The following is a 26,267-nucleotide window of genomic DNA, read 5'->3' on the forward strand; positions in this document are numbered from 1 at the left end:
AGTGAGCCAGCTGGGCACATAAGCCCTCCTGCACAATAAATCCAAATAATCCTTTACGATGAGAAGCGGGAAAAGAGGGGGTGGGAGTGGGGGGTACTATGCACATACAGACACACACACTCAGAAAGGTACACACGGTTCAATTAGCCTCGCTATTGTGCCGCTGTGGTAGACATTCAGTGGCTGTGCCCTTTTCCTAAGAATAACATGCAAGTCACCGGAATGTATGCACTCAAAATAGCAGGGCAGTATATGACATTTCAACCTCCCAAACACATACCCGCTTGCCAGCAGATGAAGCGCTGTAGGACAAGGACATAAAGGGGGATTACCCTGAATAGCAACAGAAAAGGGGACAGCACAATAAAAATCACCTTACCTTCCATCATGGTTGCAGATTTGCATTCCTCTATCTCCAAGGAGCCTGAAATGAAAGCAGAAGGCGTGGGGAGGGGGAGAAGAGAAGAAACCCCCAGTTACCAGAGAGACAGTAGAATTGATGGGCAGCAGAGCAGCCGTGTGCATGTGGCTAACGCCCTGGCTAACAGTGAGCCTCCGACACCCCCAGACGTTGCCTGTCAACTAGACCAGGAGGACAGAGAGAGAGAGAGAGAGAGAGAGAGAGAGAGATACACAGAGAGAGAGAGAGAGAGAGAGAGAGGAGAGAGGAGGGGTAGGAGCCTGGCCGGGTTTGCTGCCGATCAGAGCTGGGGCTTAAGCCATGGATGATGCTGCTGCTGCTGCTCTAACCTACACATTCAGCCGAGGATGCTGAGAGGTGGGGGGGAAAGCTCACTGGAGGAAAAAAAGAATTAAAGAAGGCAGGGTAGAGAGAGGGAGGCAGAGAGACTGAGAGGGAGGGTGGGTTATGTGTGTGTATGTGCGTTTGGCAGTGGGGGTGGTTGTGTTGAGGAGGGGCGGAGGCAGTGTGCTGAGGTCAGAGATGGCCTCAGCCAATCCCTGCAGCTCTTTGTTGAGTCACATGGCTTGCAGCTTGAATCTCCTGACACCATGGCCCAAGAGAACTCTACATTAGTAACCGCTCTTGCTTGACAAATACTTCTGAGCATGCACTGAATACACACACGTGTTTACACAACGAAATCGAGGCTCAGAAAAAGCCACCATACATGTACAGAGTAAATACAGAGGATACACAAATGTGGTACACACACACACACACACACACACACACACACACACACACACACACACACACACACACACACACACACACACACACACACACACACACACACACACACACACACACACACACACACACACACACACACACACACACACACACACACACACACACACACACACACACACACACCCCTCCCCTACACCCTACCTTATGTCAGTGCAGTGTGCCAAGCCTGCCCAGCGGTGAATGACATTAATTATTTGCTCGCGGAGAGAGTAGCGTGCAGGTGCGAGCCAAGTGACAACCCATGTTGAGGACACACACCTACACAGACTCTACAATAACACACCACTGCACAAAATATGTGCCCTGCACCCTCCTGCACAGTGACTATTCCTGTAGTAGCTGCTTGTGTGTGGCTGCATGTGTCCCGCCCTCCTTGGAATAAGGTGCGGTTTCACTGCCCTCTCTGTCCCTCCTCCTCTCCCCGTTCCCTCCCACCTTCCCCTCTCTCTGCCAGTCTGTCACTGCGATGCCTTTTTCTTACTCTTTGCTTTCCCACTGCACAGGGACGAGGATCGATCAGTGTGACGTCATGGCAACGCAGGCTACAGTTGCAACTAACGAGCAGGAAGGGCCGATGACCGGACAGCCCCCAGAGAGGGGTTTGCGCTTGTGTTTGTGTACTGATTAATTTTCTATGAGAGGGTGCAGAGAGAGAAACGGAGAGAGGGAGGGAGGGGGTGAATGTTTATGTGGACAAACTAAAGAGCAGAGGAGACTGACAATTAGGCAAACCTACAAAACAACACCTACAAATGAGACACTAAAGTGATACTTTACAAAAAAAATACAATTTAAATCTGGGAATGAACCAGGAACAAATGTAGCAAGCATTTTGAGTCTAGTATTGTTTCTAGGATTATTGTCTTTATTGTTATTAGTAGTGATAGTAGTCATCGTAGTCACAGTAGTACTTATTTTGTATCAGTATAATGTATATATTAAGTATTTAGTTCATAGAGTATGCCATGAAGTACATATCAGTTTAGTAATTTACATTTATTTCAAACTAAATATCCTTCTTCTGTAGAAATCAACATGTTGTGTTTGTTTTGTAAGGTCAGACAATATAAACAATCAGAAAGACAAATTAATATGTTAAAGTAAGATTTAATAAAGAATAAAAAAACAAAAGGAAAGTACCAAAAATATATATAATAAACATTACAAATTACTAATGTTGCACTATTTGTCCAAACATTAAAACAGAAAGATTTCTTGTGTCAGTGAATCTTACTTATTTTTAAGGAAGTCAATGTCCAGGATAGCAAATGTAACATTTTCCACAGAAAGAGAACTTGATACCTTTTCACCACTGCAGGTTGTTTATTATGCATTTTCTATTATTACTGAACAGGAGATAATGTAAAAAACCTGTAAGCATATTGAGAGACCTAAACTTCTCTTTTTAAAGCCATCGTTCTGTGTATTTCTTGAGCATTCCTATGGAAGCCCGGTATTCAGCGGATATCAAGCTGTGCCGTCATAAATCTACTGAGCCAGGCAGCGTGTGTGTGGCATAATGGTGTTCACATAGATGACTTTGTATACATCCATATGCATATATGGATGTACAATGTATACGGTGTGTTCATGGGGAATCCTATAGCCTGTGACAAATAAATATCTTTTCCCCCCTCCATCTATCTGTCTATCTATCTGTCTTCATTCATGCTTTAACAGAAGTCAGCCGTGAGCCTCTCCATGCCCAATGAATCCTCTCCAGTCAGGCTTAAGCCCATGTGATAGGGTCTCCCTCCCTCCCTCCCTCCAAATCTCTTGTTCTTTCTGTGATTTATCACTTCTTCCCTTTTCATTTACTGATTTATCCCTTTTCCTAACCTGTTATTTTTGTCAAGCTGCCTCTATATGGCTCATTCTGTCACTTGCCTCCTCCCTCCTTTCATCCCTCTGTCTCTCTTTGCCCAGTTCCTCTGTCTTAACACCCAGCAGATGCTCCCCAAAAAGAGGGTACCCCACCCTCCTACCAGCTTTAACTCCCTTCCCCCTCGTTCTTCCTTCTCCCCCTTCACTCCAGACCCGTATTTGGTGATACCCTGCCCTCTCATCTGTTTGATTATTTCTGCTGCCTCCCCTTTTTTGTCTTCTTAGCTACATCATCTTTTCTGTTCTCTCCACATCTCTATTTCCCATCACTTCCCTTCTCCTATTTTCTTCTACAGTACATTACTCCTCTTGACTCAGCCCTGCTCACTTCCTTGGCTGCGAGACAACAAGCATCTTCTCCTGCACGGCCATCTAGTGTTCACTGAGAATCATGACTGCTATTTACCATTGTGCTGGTGTTGAGGCAGTGCTGAGGAGGTAAAATATTGTGGATATTTGCTATGTGAGGTGTAGTACCATCAATATACTGTACTGGGCATGTCTGGGGCAACTAGGCTGATATTTGGCAATACAAATAAAGACATATGTATAGTGATTTTGCAGTTGAGAAATGCTGCCATGCCAGCTAGTGGAGGAGTATAGAATAAGGGAAGAGGAAGGGAGGGGGATTTGCTAAATAAAGCCTAATGCCTTATAAGCTCTGTTTTGGAGCTGCAGGAGTTGGAACAACCTGAATAAAGACACACACACTTATGTCATTTACTATGGAGAGAGTTAGACCTTTATCCATTACATGTCCTTTTTTTTTTTATCCCTTATTTTCAGATACAGTCACCATCCGCATTCTCACTGCTAAGGTGTTGCAGTACTTTACTGAAAGGTCAAGAAAGGGTTTTTACCTACTGTACCTGAAACGATGCAAAACCAGCCAGTAAACAACTCCTCAGTCATGTAAAGCCCCTCTCCATAGAAACTCCTTGTTCGCAATCTCACCCCAGCCAGACAGAGAGATGAGAAGGGAAAGACGAACAGAGGACGAAGATGATTTGCTGGAAAAGATAAGAGGGAGACAAGAATGAGGAATAACCAAGGACTTCGCCAGATGCAAGCTGCTCACAGGACATGCACGTACACCGATACAGAAACCAGCACATAAATTAACAACTGCAAGTGTACAGGCGAAGGCATATACACACAACTGCACAGGAACACAACCTACGGAGAATAGTAATGTAGCACAGTAGGCTAGACAAGTCGGGCAGTGACGGTCAACATGTCCTTTACTGCAGTGCGAACACACACACACACACACACACACACACACACACACACACACACCTGAAGACAAATATAAAGTCTTGGTCGATTTCACCAACACAATTCCAGTTAGCCTACTGAAGGCATGAAACCACAACCTCAAACATTTGTAAAGAAATATTTACAAATCTAACTTTTTGGAAATGTTTGTTGAGATGTCTGTGGTTTACCCTATTAAAAAGCTGAAAATCAATCAGTGTACTTTAGTTTATTTTTCACCTCTGATGTTTGCTATTCTGAACGATTCACTGTTAGTATATACTGTAACAACAAAACAACTAAAAATCTGTTTAAATATAATTTTCTTTTTACATGTAAAGTACTTATAATTAGACAGCCAAAAATACATTTGTTATTGGTAATTACAGGTGAACTGGATCAAAATAAGTTGATTTACTTCCCAACAAGAACCCAAAAATCACACACTGTTGACGCCATCTACTGTTCACTTTAACACAGTGCACCTTTTCCTGCTATACACTGTACCTTTCCAACCCTTCCATCTCTGATCCACTTACAGCTGCTCTGTTTCCTGTTTTAATAACAGTACAGTGACAATAAAACATACAGTTTGTCACAGGCATCAGCAGTCTGAATCTTGGTAAAAAAAACAAAAAAAACATTTGACTTCCCAGTATGTAGATACAGCATCTGCACAATTGCATTCAGTCTGGATCACTGCAAGACTAGGCTAATCCCAGAGTAAGCTATGGTTGCCTATACTAATTTAGCATTACACTATAAGCTTGATACCTCCAGCGACACCAACAAAACTTCACTGTATTGTCACATTTAAGTACTTTACGACACGTTCTTTGGTCCTTATCTCAGTAAAACACTCTTTCCTAAGAGCAGAGCAGCCTCCTTGGGCATTTAGACACACTCTTACTATTCAGAAATAGACATGGGCAAGGATGCTCTTATTTCTGGCACATATTTTATACACCCCAGATGGCAGAAACTTGTGAAAAGTGAGCCTGTTTACTTAAAAAAACAGCAGATGCAAAAGAAAAAGTGAATCTTCTTCTCTATCCCCACCCCATCTACCTCTCTTGTTCCCTCCCTCTCCCAACCTCTACCTTGAATCTGTCTCAAGTTACCCCTCACACATACACCCTCCACCTCCCTCCCTCTGACCTACTTTCTTTCCACCTCATGCCTTTCGCCTGTAGGGTGCAGTGTTGCTCTTGTCTGACTTATTTTTCAGTGATGCCTGATGCATCTATATGCAGATCCAGAACAGTTTCCACAACCTACAAAAACCGCAAATTCAAATGGGTCATCACTGGTACTGTGAATGGAGGTTAAAAGGGGAAAGCTGCATTGAGCAGCAAACTGTCGTCATCATCTGGCAAATGAGGAACCACTGGGAGTCGAGGATGAGGTATGGTGATGCCACTGCATTCATCAAATGTGTTCTAGTTCCATCTTCAATCTCCTCATAAAACAAAAATAGCAAACTTGCACAAACTGAGCTCTTCCCGTTGCAACAGTAACAGCTCGTGTTGAACCACTACTGATTAACTGATTGTGGTGGTAATGCAACTCATGGATGCCAACTGACAACCTTGCTGCTAAACTATCTGATGCGGGGGGGGGCACGACAATGCACGCAACACATCATGGCTGCTTACTCTCCTGGGAACTGGGATCCCGTTGCCTGCTTGTCGTTAACGAGTAACGATCTGTCGACGAGGGTCGGCTATCGGTCAGAAAACAAAATCTAAATTAGCATCCCTATACATGATTAATTACTTATCTTACTACTTACATACTTATTACTTATAAAATGTAAAAAATTCTCACATGAAGATTTGCTGCTTTAAATGATAACTACAGTACCCTACAGTTTTCTGGCTGATGGTGAGACAAAATAAGCAATCTTCATACAACACAGCTGGGCTCTAGGAATGACAGTTTAAAGACCAAACAATCACTAAATAAAAGATAATTCGTTTTATGTTCATGCAGGTGATCATCTCAGGGCTTTTCAGACAGGCAGGCTAACTGCAGGCCTCAACAGGACCAGTTAAACAAAAGGGATGCAGGTATGTGTGTGGACGCAAAACTTGAGTTACCTTTTCCACCTTCAAACACTACTGAAATTCTTAATAAGAAAAAAAAAAACCTGAAACAGATTTAATGATATGCTATATCTTGCCACAGTTACTGAGGTAACAGGATGATGACCCTAAGTCTGTGCTACAGGAGCAGGGCACTGAAGAGCTGGGAAAACCCAGTGGAACATGACCATGCAGTGATGTGAACAAAGCTAACAGGAAGAGAGAGGTGCGTCTTTTCTCCTACAATAAAATCATCAGGTTCACTCACAGCTAGCCAATACACCAGCTAGCAATAAATATGTATTAATAATTAATGCACTTCTTTGAGGGTTTTTTTGGGGGGCATGGGGGTTGGGCGATATGGAGAAAATTAAATATCACGATATTTTTGACCAAATACTTCGATATCGATACCGCAACGATATTGGTGCTTTCACAAAATATTTACATAATGGGATTTTTGATGAACAATCATCAGTAATGTGGATATGATGACTAAGTGGGTAAAGGCAAATAATACAACGGTTACAACAGTCTGGTAAGTTCAGAAAATGACATCACTTTACTGGAATTCAGCCTTTAAAACCTTAAAAAAAACAACACGTATGCCATATTACGATATCCAAAATCTAAGACAAAATCTAGTGTCATATCACGATAGATATAATATCAATATATTGCCCAGCAAGAAGCACAAAACGACACAGTCTGCGACATTAAAGAACGGCTTGTTTATTGCTAAGGCCACAGGGTCAAAATTAAATGATTTATTAAAAATGTAATAACAATAACTTATAACAATAACTTATTTCACCAGTAAATTCCTATGAACGACAAAAACAACCACTGGATGGGAAAAGGGTATTTTACAATAACTGTTACAATAATACAGACACACTTTTACACCGTTTAGCTGTCAGCATTTTAACAGTGTTTACTCCAGCTGCAAGCTAACGGTAGGCTAACGTTACCTGCTGTCGAGTGTAGTGTTAACTAGCGTCCCATGCGGCGATGTTTCAGTTGCCTCTAACATCCGTTTCGGAGCATCAGAGAGAAGCGCAGGCATTTAATACCCCTTTTCCACCAAGGCAGAGCTGGTGCTGGTTCGGAGCCAGAGCCTAGTTTCAAATCGGTTCTTTGTTTTTCGACCACCAAAGCACCAGCTCCGAACCAGTAAAAGTGGTTCTTAAGTAGCACCAAATCATTGCTGGGCCAGAAGTAAGAACCGCTTACGTCAGCGGCTGGGGGCGGGGTTACCGTGACCAACAAGACGAACAGAAACTTGTGACTGGCATTTTTGAATTAGCAGATAAACACGATGGACGCGATTAAACAAAAACAGCAGTGGTCAGAGGAGGAAACAAGCTGCTTTCTTGCACTATAAAGGGGAGCCGCGCGAACACGTTGGATCCGCCGAGTTTGGATGCCAATGTAGGTCCGCAAAGCCATGAACATCAATAGCAAAGCAACGTCCGCCATTGTTGATGGTGCGTTTGTGTTTGGCGCCGCCGCGCTAACGTTGCTGGGAAAGAGGAGACGTGTGCTGTGACGTAAGAGCTGGCTCTGTGCTGGCTCTTTAGCCTGTGGAAAAGCAAACCGGTTCTTTGGAGGCTCGTCAGTCGAACCAACTCCGAACCGGCACTAGCTCTAGCTCTGAACCAGCACCTGGTTCTTGCTGGTGGAAAAGGGGTATCCGTGGCACCGAAATGAGGCACCGAAATCCGCGTTGCTATTCAGTCCGGTAGATAACGGTCATATTAGCACGGATGACATTTTCTCATTCAAAATGAAGATTTTCGCCGAAAAGCGAGTAGTTTGCAGGTATGCATATTGTTTCCTTTGTCAACTAAAAAGGTACCCTTACATGTGACAACCGTGTCACTTTTTTCCTATACCCTAAATTTTAGGTTTGTCAACACAGAGATGCAGTTTTACAGATATGATGCCTCTCAGTAAACGTCATCTCTATACTGGGCCTTCCCTGGGCTCATGTTGCAACTGTCACGTCTCATGTCCCAAAGCCTCGTGCCATTTCCTGCACAATGCTGAAGCAACATCCCTGCAAACCTCCACCCTGCTCCAACTCTCCCCACCCCCAAAGTGCCCTGATGAGGGATCATGATTAAGCAGCAGTCATTAAAATGTACACAGACAAACAGCCACCCACAGATTAGGCAGCAGTTGAGTGCAGTCAAACCAAAACAACTCACTCTCCACTGAGCGGCAGGGGAAGGCATGCAGGGCGATAAGGCGTGGCGGTGGCAGGGTGCCATGTCGAGGGCCTACGTGCCAACCAGCCACTCATGATACCCTCCGTCTGTGTGGCCAGACAGACACACTGTTCTCTGTCATTACCCAACTTGCTGCCCTGCCCAGGGGTCCAGGCACACACATACACACTACATCAAGCAGCAAGGTTTTCTGTGTAATTAGCACCCACTTCCTAATTACTTGATGATGCTGAGAAGGCTGACTGCCTGCTCATATGTGGATTTGGATTGTTTAGTCTGATGCCACTGGGGGTATTATTTAGATTCATAGCTTTATGTTCTTATAGCAAGAGATGGGAGTTCTTAAAAATGTTATATGGGAAAATAAAAAAGCACTAGTGAGTGAGCGAGTGAGATAGCAAGTTAGCAAGTGTTGCAGGTTAGCATAGTTGGTCACATTGGAAGATATTCAGTCTGACTTTAACCAACCACAGTGGTCAGTTCAGTTTAAAATGAAAATCAACTTGTGGAGACTTGAAACTTGAAATGACAGTCTTGTATGACTACATTTCCTACTGCCTCCCTGCCCTGCAGCACCAGTTTAATACTGTCAGCCTGGACTATTCTCGGACCCCAAACCCCAGGCCGAGTCAACCCCCTGTTAAAAGCCCCCTCTGAAAACCAAGTCCTCCCCTTCAGCCTCAGGGGATGGAAAAGATGAGCTCATCTCTCTAATACTGGGCCGGTCTGGTCTGTGGTCTCCCTAATGGTCTCCAGGATGTCAGCACCGGTCCAATAAGTCCCTCTTACTCACACCAATTACCATTTCCACACATGGCCCAAGCCTAAATAAACAGAGCCCAAACTTGCTATACAATCAGCTTATATCTATAAACAGTGGAGAAGTTTAAATTAGGCCACTCCCAAGAGTACCGGCCTTTGCTTGGACAGCATGGCTGAGATGACAGAATGGAACCAGATGAACTCACTGCAGGGAGTTTCAAAGGAGTATTTTAAAGACAACTAATAGCACAGACATGAGTTTGACGCTCCCTAATAGTTTATTTGGATAATTCAAACAGAACATTTTAATATGAAGTTAAATCATTAGAACTGGATATTAATTAGATTTGGAAGGTATCGTTCTGTTTCCATGGTAAATGGCCCCCCATCAAGAACACATTGAGCTAAATGACTCCTCTGCCTAAAGCTAAGGTGGGAACAGAAAACCTGATAGTTTATTTAGTTTTGGCCAACAAAAAAAAGAGAGAAACACTTGCCTACACTTGCTTACTGGCTTACTCTGGGTTGGCTGGACACCCACAGGAATGTTGCTAATATAGGTTATGTGTGTGTGTGTGTGTGTGTGTGTGTGTGTGTGTGTGTGTGTGTGTGTGTGTGTGTGTGTGTGTGTGTGTGTGTGTGTGTGTGTGTGTGTGCTGTGACGTGCCAGTAGGAGGCCAGATAAGCCTCCCAATGACGCATTTAATATTGAACCAATAATTCATGAGGCATCTTAAAATAGGAGTGTAGATTTTTAAGATCTGCTGTATCTAACAGTAGTGAGAACAATACACCTGCCTCTGACATACCATAGTAGGTCATGATGAGGCAGATTCAAGTCATGACGATGGTTCACAAAATGACTGACTATCATGGTTCACCAGTTCCTGTGGTTGGTTCATGGTTCCTGTTCCCTCTCTTTGCAGGCCTTTTAACTAAAGTTAAAATCAAAAATGGGCAGTGAACCCAACTAGGGCCAACCACACTTCCTGAGTCAGGTGGGTAGAGCATCAGTAGTTATGTTTCCATCTAATTGTCAAGAGAATTTTAAGCAAACGTTTAAAAATGTGAATTAGAAGCATTTCCATCAACTGGTTTAGAGCGAATAAACTAGACTATGCAAAGCGTACTTTCATCACAAGTTGACGTCACGCATGGTTGTAGATTGCAAACCGGCGTGCTAAATCAAAGAGTTTAGAAGCTAAGTTCTTTGGCTAAATGGAGAGAGGACGCATTGTACAAGTTGGCCACCTGTGCAGAATACAGGGTCGAGGCAGAGACATTTGGTGTCAGCGAGACAACCGTTCACCACTGTGTATCCGCAGTGTGCACGGCCATACGATTAAAGCTGTTGAACCAATTTGTCAATTTACCCGACGTGGCTGAGGCACAGGTTATAGCGCACCACAACTCCACTACGTACCCTGTGCCACAAGTGTACGGCGCACTGAATGGGACCCATATCCCGATCCCTCCCCCATCCGATGGATACCGGGACTATAGTCATGTGAGTTACATGTTTGCTACGTCACAACTTATTCTGCAAAGCAGTTTCCATCTCCCATTTTGCGCATTCATTGTTTTTCGAAAATTGGCAAAAAACACCTCAAGCAAACATAAAAACTACGCAGTTTGCATCAACATTTTCTAATGCGCGTAAAAATACCTTGATGGAAACATGACTACTGTATTGACACAGCAGGAATCTTCTACTGCAAAATACGTAAAAGTGTGTTTTTGCGTATGTGAGTGTAATCGGTGGGAGTGGATGGGTAATTCTCAAAGTATACAGAGGTTCTTTTAGCATATTTAAACTCTTCATTTATAAAATTGATAGTTTAATCTTAAAAAGTCAGGCAATGATCGTTAAAAATTCCCAGAGCCTTAAGTGACTAGGGATTGGTTTTCGATACCAGTACCAATACCGTGACTTCGATACCGGCACCTTAACAATACTATTTTCGATACCAATTTTATAAAATCCATTTTAATAAAGAACAACAACATCAAGAAATTACAACCTTACAACCTAATGAATGTCTTAATTAATTATTCCTATGACGTGCAACGTTAGACAGCCAATCAGCAGCATTACTAGATCTTAGTAGAAGCATGCTGCATGCTTATTGGCTCACTGTTGCTGATGAGATTTACTCCTTAGGTATTGAAATTTGGTATTGAATGGCATTTTCCGATACTCGATAATATAGAGGAAATTCAGTCTAAAGTCTTAAAACTGGCAAAGCACTTGCCTTCTCTAAACTACAGTCTAAACTCAAAAAAGGTATTCAAAGAACAAGAAAATGGTCGCATTGGAAACAGGAAATGCATTACCCCTGTTCGTCATATCAAGATGCACTGGTGTGTTATAGTACATGTATCATCAACAGTACCCTTCCTGTTGCATAAATCTTCGTCACCCAAAATTGTGGAAAAAAGGCAGTCGGAATTACATGTTCCCAATTTTTACTCTCTTTAATCTTGTTGAGGAGCAGGTTAGTTACTTGCTTCCTACCTGACGTCACTTTATCCTGAGAGGAGAAATGGTGCACTGCATGCATGTTATTAGGCCTGATTGTGTTTTTTTTTTATAGATCAATACTATAAATATTACATCAATGTTACATTGGTATATTTATTTTTCAACAAAACAATACTGTATATGGCAATGAGTAGACCCTTCAAATTTGGTTTAAAGAATTGTGAAAAGACATGTTTGAGGTAGGACATGTTTACAGTTATTATTCACCCCCCTCCTTTTTTACTATTCTACAGATATATATAGCCCTTTATCGGTGTTAGACGTATAGTAGCCAAAATCGGTCAGTGACATGTGAACTGTCTTGGTAGTGTAGTGCAATGTGTTTTTCTGTTCTGTGCTATGAGGTGCACTAAGAGGTGTCCTATGGACCGACTTGGGAGTATGTAGGGCATGCCCAAACACACACGCACGCACGCACAGCTGGAGCTAAATCTTTGGCCGAATGCAGCAGCAACAGATACTATTAAAATATGTGCACATTACAGACTCCATAATCCATGTGCATGTACATACACATGTACATGCAGAAGCACTTCCACCCAGAAGGCACAAGATCCCTTGCTCTTCGTTACTCATCGCTGACTTGTTTTACACCATCTCCTGAGTGTCATATAATAGAGCATGTTCTCCTCTTTCCATCACAGACAGCTGCAGCTAACCCACGCGCGCACAAGGCTTACCCACGCGCACAAGACTTACCCAAATCCCTCACACACTTCCAGTGAACTCTCTTCCTTCATGATGCTGACACACACAGTACCACAACACCGCTAATTACATTTTTTACATGGGCAAATATACAGGACAGATTTTTTTTATTTAACCACACCAACCTCAATGCGAAAAAATCTAATTTGGATATAGAAATTTGTAGTCCCAAAATGTTCCGCCTTTTTCTTTTTAGCCAGCTACTGTTTCAAAGTCCATTTGTGATCTGCAACACAATAAAAAACATGATCAGACTTACAAATTTGCGGGAACCAATCACAAACTGGTTTATCCACCTGGAGCGCTATTGGCGGGTTTAACACGATGACGATAGAGAAGCGACCAAGCAGCTTTTTGTTTACATTAAACAAGCCGGTCACTGAAGCGCAGCACTGCATGGCAGCAACCCGTTGATGCCACTGTCGCTGCTACATCACCCGGATCGTTGGTCTGATTGGTCGAAGGACTATCCAATTGCGTACAGAGTCATTTGAACTATGCCCGTTGATCACGCCTCTTGTGCAGTACAAAATACAGAGCAGACCCCCCAGACTAATGTTCAATCTTAAAATATTGAGCTTGGTCTGGTGATAGCCAGACTACTAGAGCTTGACATTGACTGGCTAGTTGAGCAAGGTGACTTATTTAAAATTATTCATATATTTAGAAACTCCTTAGGTCTTATACTTAAAAAAGGAAATGTACAGATAGATTATAACATTGATGGTTTGGTCAAATGGTAGGTGTTTTCCCAAGCATGCAGACAGGCCTGTATGACTGATACTCTCTGAGGAAATACTTTGCTCCTCCACACTAGGACATACTGTGAGGCATCCCCCATGAACAATCCATAGCAAAAGCAAAAGCAGCATAAATGACTCACCCTGTCTCCAACAGCAATCATAACCCTTTCTGTATTTAACAATGCAAAATTGGCTAAAGAAGGATATATTCTTATTTCTATTTGCTCAAACAGAAGGGGGGAGATGAGTCAAGGCACATGGAGATGATACATTTTAAATGCTTTTCGTTGAGCTGGAAGTAGCGCTTTGACTCCGAACTTTGTTATTCGAATATAATTCGAATATTTAAAAAAATAATGATATTCGAACGAATATTTGAAAAAATAATGATATTCGAACGAATATTAGGCAGCTCTTCATATTCGAACCCGTTATGGGCATTATTTTTTGTAAATGCTGTTTTCAATTCAGATTCCGAGGCTTTTTCACGCATTACAAAATGTAACTACACGTTGCAGCAACGCACGTCGCTCGGCCGTGGCTTGCATCCCCCCCCACTCATTTCCTGGTTCTCCTCCATAAACAACGTGAAATCAAGGAGAGGGTTAACTTTTCCTGCTACAGATTTCCCACCGTGGTCAGATAGCACAGGGGAGACACTTTGTTTCTCTCACTATGACTCTAGAGTCAGTACACACTCTGAAGCTACCGGTAATCACCATCACTCTCTCACTCTAACACACACTCCCCACACAAACACACACATGCCGGCTCAACGCACACACCAGCGCACAAGTATAAACATCAGAGCACTTACGGTCAGTGTAACGCTTATCAGTTCAATTTTCTAAACACAAACGGACATTTGGAAAAACAGAAAAATGGGTTCCAATCATTGACATATATATAATGGACCAATAGATCCCGTTGCTCTGGACGGAGACCAGTGAAGGCTATTAGAAGCACTTTTCCGGTGATCTCTTGCTTTACTGCGCAGCCTCCAACTGACGGAGACAACGTAAATGTGACGTGAGCAACGTGTCTGAAAGTTGTAAGTCTTCTGGTAGCTGTGCCAAGAGAAATCTCAATCATTCCCAATCTTACAGAGACGGAGAGTGTAGGTATATGTAAGGAGATAACATAAGCACAGGCTAATTATTGCTAACTAACATGCTAGTTAACATTAGCAATTAAACCTAAACAGCTAACGTAAGTCGAAACTGCCTGCAAGCTTCTCCTGTACTATACGGTAATTCCTCTACTGTGCGACAGTAAGTCACTTGGTTATGACACAATCGTTAGCCTATTTTTACAAAAATGTCTGCTACGGAGCCATAACGTGAGGTACAAGGTAATGGAGCCTTTTATACATTGTCGTGTTTCTTTAGAAATAAACAATGGACAAATAGAGTCTTTAAACGCTTCAGATGTAAAGTTATTCGCAGTCAAGTGACGTAAAAAAAAAAATGGCGGTCAGTGGAATGCTAACGGGAGGTGATACCTTTGTAGCAACAAAATGGCGCCATCAGAGGTTCGAGTTCTGAAGCGAAGCTTACCACCTTGGTTCCAATATCAAATTTTTTCATTTTTTTTCCCACCTTGACAAATAAAAAAATTTGATCTTTAAACAGTTTTTCCAAGTTTCTGTTTTTATTCATTATTTAAAACCAGGAAAAGACAACACTTATGCCATATCACAATATCCAAAATCTAAGACGATATCTAGTCTCATATCACGATATCAATATAATATCGATATATTGCCCAGCTCTAGTGGACAGCACATCTAGGTCTTACTGAAGGCATTTAATGGTCAAAATATTATTAATAAATAATTATTTTAATTTTAATATTAATAAACAAATGAACTTTGAATATGATTTTTGGGCAAAAGTCAAAGCCCTACTTGGAAGTGTGCCCAACAATAGTCGACATTTCATATTCTGCTATTTAAGTCTTTATTTTTATTTAAGCCATTCTGACTTGTAAAACGTCAAACAGGTCTGAACAGGTCTGAACAGGTCTGTGCTCGCTGTATTCTCTCTCCCACCACACTTGGGCAAAAAATAACTAGGCTATGTTAACTATGTTAATGATGTTTTACAGTATTCATAGAAATAAATTTGATATGTATTGCAGAACTATAATATAGTAATAGGCCTACTTATTCTGTATTGCGTAAAAGATTCTTTGTACCCGAGGCTTGGCTACATTATTTGAAACAATTTTTAATAGTTATTCCCCAAAGTGTCTGCTGTTCTGCAGTGTGATAGGGGACACACTGCTGTCTTTCTGGGCAGAGCCCAGAAAACATTCCCGGATAAAGCTGCATTTGAGGGTTTTCACAGCTCAACACAGGAAACAGAGATCCAAACTTTTCCCAGGCTGGATTCCCAGGCACTGTCCACCTAGGACTGAAACCTCATTTATCTCTCATCACTCTCAAGCTTGGCAATCCCTTCTCTCCCCCACAGCTTTTCCCACATTTCAAAACCTCTACTTGAACTCACTCTACTTGAACTCTCACACGTCCAGTAGGCCTCTGGGACATTATAGCTGTCCCAACACAATACCCCCAAGCCCAAGCTAATATCTGCACTGATTTTTTGTTTAAAGACAACTGACAAAATGTTTCCGGCCACTAAAGGATAGGTTCACAATTTTTCAAATCTGTTTCTCAAACAAATGGTAATTATTTGTTCTTTGTGTCAAACCTCCTGATGGACAATCGACCTGAATGAATTGACTGGAATACACTCATTTCTCAGCTGTTTTAGATGACAAAAACTGATCAGTCTTGTATCCCCTTCTCTCTCTACTCACTAATCGAGCCCTTGCTTTCACGTACTGGATTGCAATATTGCGGAGTAAATTTTAACTAGCTGCTACAAATATCTCCATTGTGTTTTTAGTATTGTCAGGAGTACCGTGATTTCAAGGCCCAAGGTGACTAATGTCAGGACCTGACTGTGTCAAGACTACCATGGTCTGAATCCCCAAAAGCACTCCCTTAACTTTCATAAAAAAACCTGAAGACAAAAAACAATGTTGTACATTTGGAATCCATGATTGAAAAGAATATATTTTATCTCATAAATCATCATATGATAGCATATATATCTTAATCTCATAAAGATCTCGGCAACATGTAAAACTGTAAAAATACAGGTTTTCAAAACCTCACGGCATAATTTTCTGGCAAAGACATTTTTAGTCCTCCTGGTTTTGCATCCAATGTGATTTCATTTCCTGAACAATAAACAGTAAATTCCCACGTAGGTTAGCCCTAAAATTAGCTAGCTAACCCATGCAACGTTTTCAGAGTGTTCCTCTAGCTAGCGGTCTTGTTAATTCACCCTTCACACTAAAATCCCACTCTCACGTCTTCTGTACGCCACATTAACTAGCCTAGCTACTACTTTTGTTGGTAAATTTTTAAAATTTTTTTTTTTCCCCCCCCTTTGTGTGGGGGGGGGGGGTTTTTTTCTTTCCTTTTGCTGTTTTTTTTTTTTTTTTTTTTTTCTGTACCTTTCCCCCCCCCCCGCTACATGTTAAAGCCATAACGTTAGTGGATTAAGTAAGGGTGTCGATTATACGGAATTAATGGCCGGAGTCCATTAATTGCAGAATAATGGAGATCAAGAATTCACCCATATAGTATAACATAACTTTACGTTACTGTGTGTAATGTGGTAAAAGTATACAATTTTATTTAGTTCAAACGTATTTCATTCATACACCAACGTTACATAACCCGTTCGGACCTCTCATGTAGCTAGGTAACGTTAACGTTAGCTAGCTAGCTAACCGTTGTGAAACTTTTCACACTTGAGTCGCAGAGCTAACTGTTAGCTAACTCACTGTTAGCCTCGGTTTTTCTCAACGATAAAAACATCACTTACCGCTCTTTGGACAACGTTTTGTTTTTTGGGGTATATTCTGTTCAGTTGAAACCAAAGATATTCTGTCTTCTGCACAATTAATAAAATGTATAACCCTTTCCAAACTTGCGACTGTTTTGCTCAGCCAATGAAGATGGACGTCGGAAGTGACAAGTAACGTTAACGTTTGCCGTTATCTTTTTTTTTTTTCATTCATGGCATGTCTATGGTTTAACTACGCCTAGATATTTTATGTGCGTGCAACTGCAGGTTAGTTTTGTTCTTCAAGGCGTTTGTGAAAGGGGACCTGCGTATTGGCAAATCTGTTTAAATTTATTTTCCCTTTAGAAACCCAATTAATTGAACAAGAACATGTAAAGTGTGGCTTACATTTAGATTTTATTTATTTAGTCAATTAGAAATATTATGAGATCCATCTGACTATATAAATACAGCAACCAAAAATCATTTTTATTATCATTTAATCTGCTGCTTATTTTATTGATTAAACACTCAGAAAATTTAATTTAATTTCCCAATATCAAGTGAAAGGTCTAGGACCAACAGTCTTATAGCAAATATATTCAGTTCAGGCCTACTAGAAGACTAACAACAATTAAAAATACCTTCGCATAAAGCTTGAACCATTATATTTTTATAATTTAAAAAAAAAATTATAAAATAAAAGAAATGACAAACATGCAGTCACTTGTTGCAGATACATTTTCTGTCGTTTCAGCTCTAATAACATAGTTTTGAATTGTGTCTAAAAAACACACCGAGCCGGTAGGCTACTATTAAGTGTGTGTGTGTGTGTGTGTGTGTGTGTGTGTGTGTGTGTGTGTGTGTGTGTGTGTGTGTGTGTGTGTGTGTGTGTGTACGTGCGTGCTTGTGTGCGTGTCTGTGTGTCAGATTTTATCTGTGTCTGTACCTGCTGTACGAGACATTGCCTGCATGTGACTGTGGAGACGTTATCCCACAGAGAAATGTCTGAGAGAGTGTGTCTCAGTATCCAGTTGCCATGGCAACCTGATTGACAGAGACGACTTGGTCATTCCTGGATGTGAGAGAAAAACCCTGTCAAAATCCCACTTCACCGCATTGTCTGTCCGTCTGTCCATCTGTCTGTCTGTCTGTCTGTCTGTCTGTCTGTCTGTCTGTTAATCGTGGCAGAGAACGGGGAACAGAAATAATACATAATGTGAGAAAAGAGGGATAAACCCAACCTAGGCCTGATTGGATTTTGTTTTCTTCATTCTCTCTCACATTGTTTATAGCATGTGTGACAATAATACTGCTTGTCTACTTGACACATTATGTTACATAATTAGCATGGAGCACAAAACCCAAAAATCTTTTTGGTATTTTTGGTATATTCTCATGACTTCATAAATAAGTTGAGCAAGTGAAAACGCTGTAAGACGTACCCACAACAAATACGGTTTCCACAAGAATATTTTTTAGTTGAAACCATAGATGATACATACTCTTCACTTCACACATTTTTAATACTCTGCTTGCAACTTATTATCTCAATAGACAGTTCCTACTAGCAACTCAATACTATATTTTGTCTATGTGTGAAGTCCTCAGTTGATGTTTTGAATTTAAAGGTCTAGGTTGTATATTGAAATTCTGTTTATCAGTTTTATCTAGAGTTTATTGTTGTACTGTATATAATTATTTGCCTCTATAGTGTATTTATTGTTCTGTCTACTGTGTAAGTGATATATATTGAATGTTTTTCTGTCCTTAAGAGGACTTACTCCTCTGTTGCACTTCCTTATGTTTCTCTCATTTATGTGTAGTGTGAAATGTTTTTTTTTTCTTCTTCTCAAAATTATTAAAGTTTAGTTGAAGTTGATAGAGTGTTGCATGCTGTTAAGAAAGTTCTTTTGGACAAACTTATGGCTTATATAAATTAATGTGACTTGACAAACCAGAGCTTCCAGGGTAAAGCTGTCAGCAACACCAGGCTTACTTATGGGATGTAATACTTTTGAAAACCATTAAAATATTGTTTGTGATGGTAGGGTTGTCTACTGGTGGAGAATGTGTTACGTTAAGTTCAAGCCTTGTTTCTGACCTGCGTGTGCCTGTCATTAACTATAAATGCTCTGTACTACAGGAGATTACTGGAAGGAATGGCATTACAGGAGAACAAGTGAAAGACACACACATACGTGTGTCATCACACAATCTCTCACGCAAGCCAAAGAATTGTTCCCATGTGCTACAGACCTCTATGATTTGTGAAGGGTGCGTGAGAGCAACAAATGATTTATAAAGTTTAGAGTAATATAACCAAAGGGCTTAGTGACACAGCTGTGGAAGAACCAGAGAAAAGGGAAACAGAAACGACTGTGAAGTTGGTCACGCTACGGAAAAACACATTCCTCATTCTAGCTTTCATTTAGGAGTTTTTCTTCCTCTACTTTTTCTATGGAGTGAACAAATCAGACGTTTACTCACTGTTGTGCATGTCAGTGATTCAAAGGACAAGTTTTAACAGATAGACAGTGATAATTCAATGGACTTTCGTCTTTCGCTAATCTTGGTGACTGGGTTGAAGTTAAACTCGGTTTTATTAGGTCGGGAATCTGAAGAAGCATAAAGGGATGCTGATATCACTTGCAGTGCTTTTATGTCTTTTACCATAATAAGTAGTTTGTGACTTTGATGAACAGCATAGTCAAAGCTAAAGATGCAACTGGATCAGCTGAATTTCTGGACCATTGCTTTGTCGACGTCCTAGTATGATTTGTGGCGTATGTCTGCGGCCTGTGTCTAAACTTTCAGCCCATTGAGCAAATCCTACCATCATATCTGTCCCCACTCCGTACTTTGGTCCATACAAGGACTTGAATCACAGACCCTCCGGTTCCCAACCCAACTCCCTACGGACTGAGCTACTGACACACCAAAGTGTGGTAACGTTTCCCGAATTTGCGGGTCATCCAATATACTTATATACCAAACCGTTTCCAGGAAGGAAGAGCATTTTGCTCCTAGTCCCAACCTCCACCACCTCACTGCTTCTACAAGGCTGGGGCCTGAGATAAACTTAGACCCCTTTATATTTTGTGCAAACTTGGAGACTTGTTGGTGACTTCTGGTTCACAGGTTTCAGAGCACTACTGAATGTCTCAGCAGACGTTGACAGTGCTCTGGTTTCAACCTAGTGGCTTATATCCCCAAAATGCTGCCAGGTGTGTCCACCTGTTCTCTAATTGCTTTCACAAGCACAATGAGGACTCCCCGAGGTTCTTTAAACAGGCTGTCAGTGGTGTTTCTCTGCACCCTGAGCCACATCATCTCTCCTCTAATTGGCTCGTGGAATATAAATAGCCACATGTATCCATCACGGGACTGATTTACTTGCTTCACTTACAAGGTCAATGCAGCCTTGGGGGACCCAAGAGGGGGGCATCATGTTGCCTTTTCCCTGGAAGCCACTATAGCAACAACAAAAACTGACAACTGTAACTGCGGATTTTTATTTTTAATAATACATTTTATGAATTTGTTTGTTTTGACTGTTTTCATCAAACAGCTTTGCTTGTAGAAAATGCTTTTTTCCTTCTTTTGTTTCATTCAATTCATTGTCTTGAAAGAAAAAAAGGTCTCAATATGAATAACACTAATAATCTTTTTCTTTACAAAATGATCTGCCAATCCCGTAAGAAAGCTCGATAGCTCTCCATGCAAATTAAAATCAATTGCCAAGCTTGTCATCTTTAACAGTGTATTCCTCTGAGAGCAGCAGCAGCAGTATTTGACCAAGCTGGCCCTACAGTCAGCTATAAAGCCACAATGACGCAAAAGCAGGAGCCACATAATTTGCATAAAAAGAGAGGATATTTAACCCTTTGCGGCCATAATAAATGTAATCTGTTACATAAAACCAACACTGAAAAGATTATGGAATGTACCCTGTATGTGCGATCTCTCACTTAGATCAGATTCTTAGCCACTCTCTGCCAAGTTATAAAATTAGTGCAAGGTGTGAATTCCTGAACAATTACAATGCTTCTACTGACATCAAAGAAAAGAAAAGTTAAAAGTTATCATACTCACATACACTGTACTGACAAATGTATATAATATACATTCTTTTAGCTTTTAGAGGCATTTGATGGCTGGTCATTACAAATATAAAATGCAAAATGCAAAAATAAAATCGGCTACCTTGCTTTGTCTTGAGATGATAATAGGTTAAAAAGTTCTTTTGTTGTTGTATTTTAGGCTGCTATGAAACACCAGCACAACTCTACATAACTCAGAACAAAGACTCTAAGAAATCCACATTTGTCACTGCACCATTGTGAAATAAAAACATGTGTGCTCAGGAACCTTACATTTAATTACCCAACATCTCAATGAGGCCTTCGTCTATTCAGCTTAAAGGAGTTATATCAGCTTCCCTCTCCCCCTTAACTCTATCAGCTGTGTGTGTGTGTGTGTGTGTGTGTGTGTGTGTGTGTGTGTGTGTGTGTGTGTGTGTGTGTGTGTGTGTGTGTGTGTGTGTGTGTGTGTGTGTGTGTGTGTGTGTGTGTGTGTGTGTGTGTGCGTGTGCGTGCAGGTAAAGGACATGTTGACCGTCACTGCCCGACTTGTCTAGCCTACTGTGCTACATTACTATTCTCCGTAGGTTGTGTTCCTGTGCAGTTGTGTGTATATGCCTTCGCCTGTACACTTGCAGTTGTTAATTTATGCGCTAATTTCTGCATCGGTGTACGTGCATGTCCTGTGAGCAGCTCAGTCTGGCAAAGTCCTTGGTTATTCTTCATTCTCATCTCCCTCTTATCTTTTCCAGCGAATCATCTTCGTCCTCTGTTCGTCTTTCCCTTCTCATCTCTCTGTCTGGCTGGGGTGAGATTGAGAACAAGGAGTTTCCATGGAGAGGGTCTTTACATGACTGAGGAGTCTGCGTGTGTCTTTCTCTCTTTGTATCAATTTATCTAACTTGAAATGCACTCAACTGTTACAGCGTAAGCAATTATACTCTCTGCTCGGGGGCTTCTCAGGTGCTGCAAGCATATCACTCCGCCCAAGTAGCAGAAGTAGCACTGCCTTTCTGAGAATATAGTTCCCAGTTTATATATGATTAGAAGATGACTGTGTGGCTGTGACCTTGTTATTTGTACATGCTGTGACTATACAAATCACAACATGTAAACAGGAACATGTTGGCGTTATTTTGTCAATTATTCGGAGCAGTAGGCTAGTTGGAACCTGTTACCTCCAGGATTTGTGCTAGGCTAAGCTACCGGTGGAACCGTCAGACAGCGTTACAACACGCATGGAGATGAGAAGGGTATGTATGGACTCATCTAACTCTGGGGGTTACGGTGAATAAGCTAAAGTCCCAATAAGTCGGCGTGTTCCTTTAAACATGTCCAATATGGGGCTTTCGTGTGATTGACCCCTGATCTATCCTGATTTAAATCAAGTACTGTATTCATGTCTCCCCCTCTGATTAGTGAATATTTGTTGAGAGAGAGCAATTCATTGGTTAGGCGTGGGAAAAAACTTTCATCATATGTAGGCGGTGCATTTACCTAAACAAAGGCTATTTTCCTACTCCTTATCGTGGTACATATAAAAGATATCCTGCCTGATAAGTCTTTACTGCTTTTGAGTACGATGAGTGCGCATTTCCGCGACAGCAACACGATGTAGCCCTTGGTTTTGGTGTCATCTCTAGATGAGGCAGCAACCTTAAAGTATTTATTTTGTAGGCGATTTACATCTCTTTTACTTAAATGTGACTCCTGTATAAGCGCCACGTCTATGTTTTTCCATCTTAAATAATCCCGGAATTTAGCTCTTTTGAGCGGCCCGTTTAGCCCCCTGATGTTGACTGAAAGAATTGAGAGCTCAGCCATCTTCAAAATTTACACACATACGTGTCTCGAATATTATATATTATATATTTATAATTTCTGGAATAAGCTGGGTGTAAAACACACCAATCTAGTTGGAGCAATAAGCAGACTATGAGCTGAACAGACAGCATCCCTCATGTTCTTTCAGTCCAGCTAGTGAATGTCTCTTTCAATTCATTTACATGTAGAGGATACAATGGGGAATGTTTGAGCCTTAAGCCAGTTCCCTATTATCTCCCAGCTAACCATTTCCTTTCCTTTTCTCACAATATCCGTCATCTTCTTCTTTGTGCCACAAAGGGGAGAAGTTAAGTGGTGTCATTTTCCTCGACTGGTGGGAAATGTTTTGCTCTCTTTTTAGCTTACTCAGCCTTCCCCGTGGACCGCCGTGCCTTTGTAAAGCAGTGACGAGGGAGGCCACGCGTCCCAAATGACTGTCTCTCTTCTTTCATCTCTTTTTTCTTTTGTCATATGCACTCAAGTTCATTCAATCACATCTCTTGCTTTTACCTGGGTTATATCAGAGGCAAGATGAGGAGACTTCCACAGTGGGAGATGGGAGTAGGTGGAGGTGGAAGGGAAAGAGTAGATTAGAAAATATTCGAGGCGAGGAGGCATGTATATATGGACATAAGGATAAGACCTAAAAGATGAAAATATCAAATGAGAGGAGCACAAAATGGGTAAAAAGATGACAAACCTTGGTGATTTAAATCACTCATGATTTTTTCTTAAAGCAAGCTTGGAGTGGATACAAGAGCAGACAGCCTCACAGCTCTTAACGTGGGTCACAATGAAATTACATAAGTCGGAAATTACATAGTCCTCTTACCCATGTTGTTACATTTTTTTCAGATCAGGTTTAAATAATTCCTTCCCAGTCAGAAGTTTAAAAATAGCCACTAAGTATGTTGAAATATTCAAATATACAAATTTTTTCTTACATAAATACTTATATCCAGTTTTGAAAATGTGTCTCTGAACTAATTTGCTAAAAAGCTACAAGAAATAATTTAAGACTGTGATCACTTTGCAAAACTAGCCCCATTATTTTTTTATAGATGGAAGGTGTTGTGGTAAATACAGTTAAAAAGCCTATTACCATCATCAATAAATGTATTCCATGGGATGTTTCCCAAATAGTAGAGCCTATAAACACTCTTCTTGAAAATATTGTTTCATCAAGCCTTTATGCATTCATGTCTCAGAAATGCTTGTTACTAACTTATCTCCGGGGAGCTTATTCCTGGAGTCCTTATGTTTTCTTGCCTTGCAGTTTTCCTTGGATTGGGTTGGCCCCTGAATCATGGTTGCAGCTGCTGCCGTGGTCTTGCTTGACACCCTGCTGTGCCTTACTACGCCCCGCAATGCCCTGCTATGCCCTACTATGACCAGCAACCACCTTATTACGCCGTGCTGTATGTCCTTCTTTTCGTCCGGCTTCCTTTGTGATGGAATTCTAAACTCCGGTGGATTTATAATGACTATGGTTAACTGATCCTCAGATCTCTGCAGGGTAAATCCAAACAGCTATCTAGACCAATCTGAGCTTTCTGTTGCATGACTAAAACAACGTTTGAACGTACATGTTCCACCAAAACAAGTTCATTCCCGAGGCTGCGGTGGCTCTGGGTTCCGTGCGGCACTTAGCGCGGCCCATGACAATTGTGATTGGTTTAAAGAAATGCCAATAAACCAGAGCACGTTTTTTTCTCCCATCCCGGAACGCTGTGTGGACTAGCCAGACACTCCTCCGCAGCGTTCCAGTATCTTTATTGTTGCTATAACTGTCACTGTTCATCATTCCAACTGCTATAATGATTATGAATCATATTTCTCTATATCTGTATCAGTGTCTGTGTCCAAACAGTCCAGAGACAGATGCTGCCCACAAAGAGCTTGGGTCTGGGAAGTTCTTGGGTCATTTATAGAGCGTGGTTTAGACCTACACTATCTGTAAAGTGTCTTGAGATAACTCTTGTTATGATTTGATTCTAGAAATAAAATTTAATTGAATTGAAAAAATGAATTGAATAATCAGGATGATTGGCAAATGGTTAGAGTTTTGGAGGATACCAAAATTAAATAATAATAATAATAATACATTTAATTTAGGTAGTGCTTTTCATGTATATATAATATTATTTATTGTCGGCCGGAGAAGAGAGTTGTGGCAGTTCATGACAAATAGACCACCCCCATGAGAAATCTGAATATTTTCTTTCTTTATGCTAATTTGTGTATGTTATAGAAGGAGTCTAAAAAACAATTTACATGTTATTCAATCTTTTTAGGCCCTGCATGATTTGTTGACATCCAAACAATCCAGGAAAAATAATTTAGTGTCTCCACCGAAGTCTAGAGTGCTTTATTAAATGACCATATGGTAATGCACCAAATAGTTCCTCTTTGGCCAATGGTCAAAATTCTGCCAAATTTATCTGAAATCCGTGGAGTAGATTTTAAGATATTGTGTTAAACAACACACAAACATGCAGTGACTGAAAGCATTAACTCATTGGTAGAGGTCATCAATTTTACACTTTGTATCTTCTAAAAAAGGATTTGCTGGTCATTCAGGTCTGACATTATCAATGACGATGACCATGACCATTTACTGTATATGTTGTGAAGAGGCCTCGCAAATTATCTGTAGTGTTTGTGTGTGCGTATATTTCAACACATGCTAAAATAAGCCGTGTGTGTGTGTGTGTGTGGGTGTGTGTGTGTAGGCCTTATGTCACATCAGGACAGTCCTGTCAGTTTGTGTGTGGGCGGTGGTGCTGAGTCTGTGTCACACTGTGTTCCCGTCTCAGCACATTAGAACTAGACCTCCTGTGATGATGCAACAAAGCAGTGACATCTAAGAGAACGAAGAGTAACATAATACACCATACTCACTATAGTAAAGAGTAAATGTACTATTTCAGTTTATAGCGCTGTCCTGAGGTTTGAGGTTGATGGGGTTTTTTTCTCACAAAAGGGGTCAGGGTCTGCTAACGTTTTGTGGCTTTATTATCATTTTTGATTTAGACCAACTGTGGGAACTCAAACTTGACTTTGAGAACAGA

General features: G+C 41.1%; 1 protein-coding gene across 1 annotated transcript in view; it reads right to left on the reverse strand.

Annotated features, from left to right (window-relative positions):
* The window catches only part of sgip1a (SH3GL interacting endocytic adaptor 1a), an 83,694-nt gene extending 66,234 nt beyond the window's left edge, over positions 1–17,460 (reverse strand). The window contains 3 exon segments of the mRNA XM_039810664.1: positions 380–424; positions 3,970–4,110; positions 17,330–17,460. Of these exon segments, the coding sequence (XP_039666598.1) occupies positions 380–424; positions 3,970–4,012 (88 nt within the window). The 5' untranslated portion in view covers positions 4,013–4,110; positions 17,330–17,460.
* Positions 17,461–26,267: the final 8,807 nt, after the last annotated feature.

Source organism: Perca fluviatilis, chromosome 9 (genome assembly GCF_010015445.1).
Source record: "Perca fluviatilis chromosome 9, GENO_Pfluv_1.0, whole genome shotgun sequence".
NCBI classification, from domain to species: domain Eukaryota; kingdom Metazoa; phylum Chordata; class Actinopteri; order Perciformes; family Percidae; genus Perca; species Perca fluviatilis.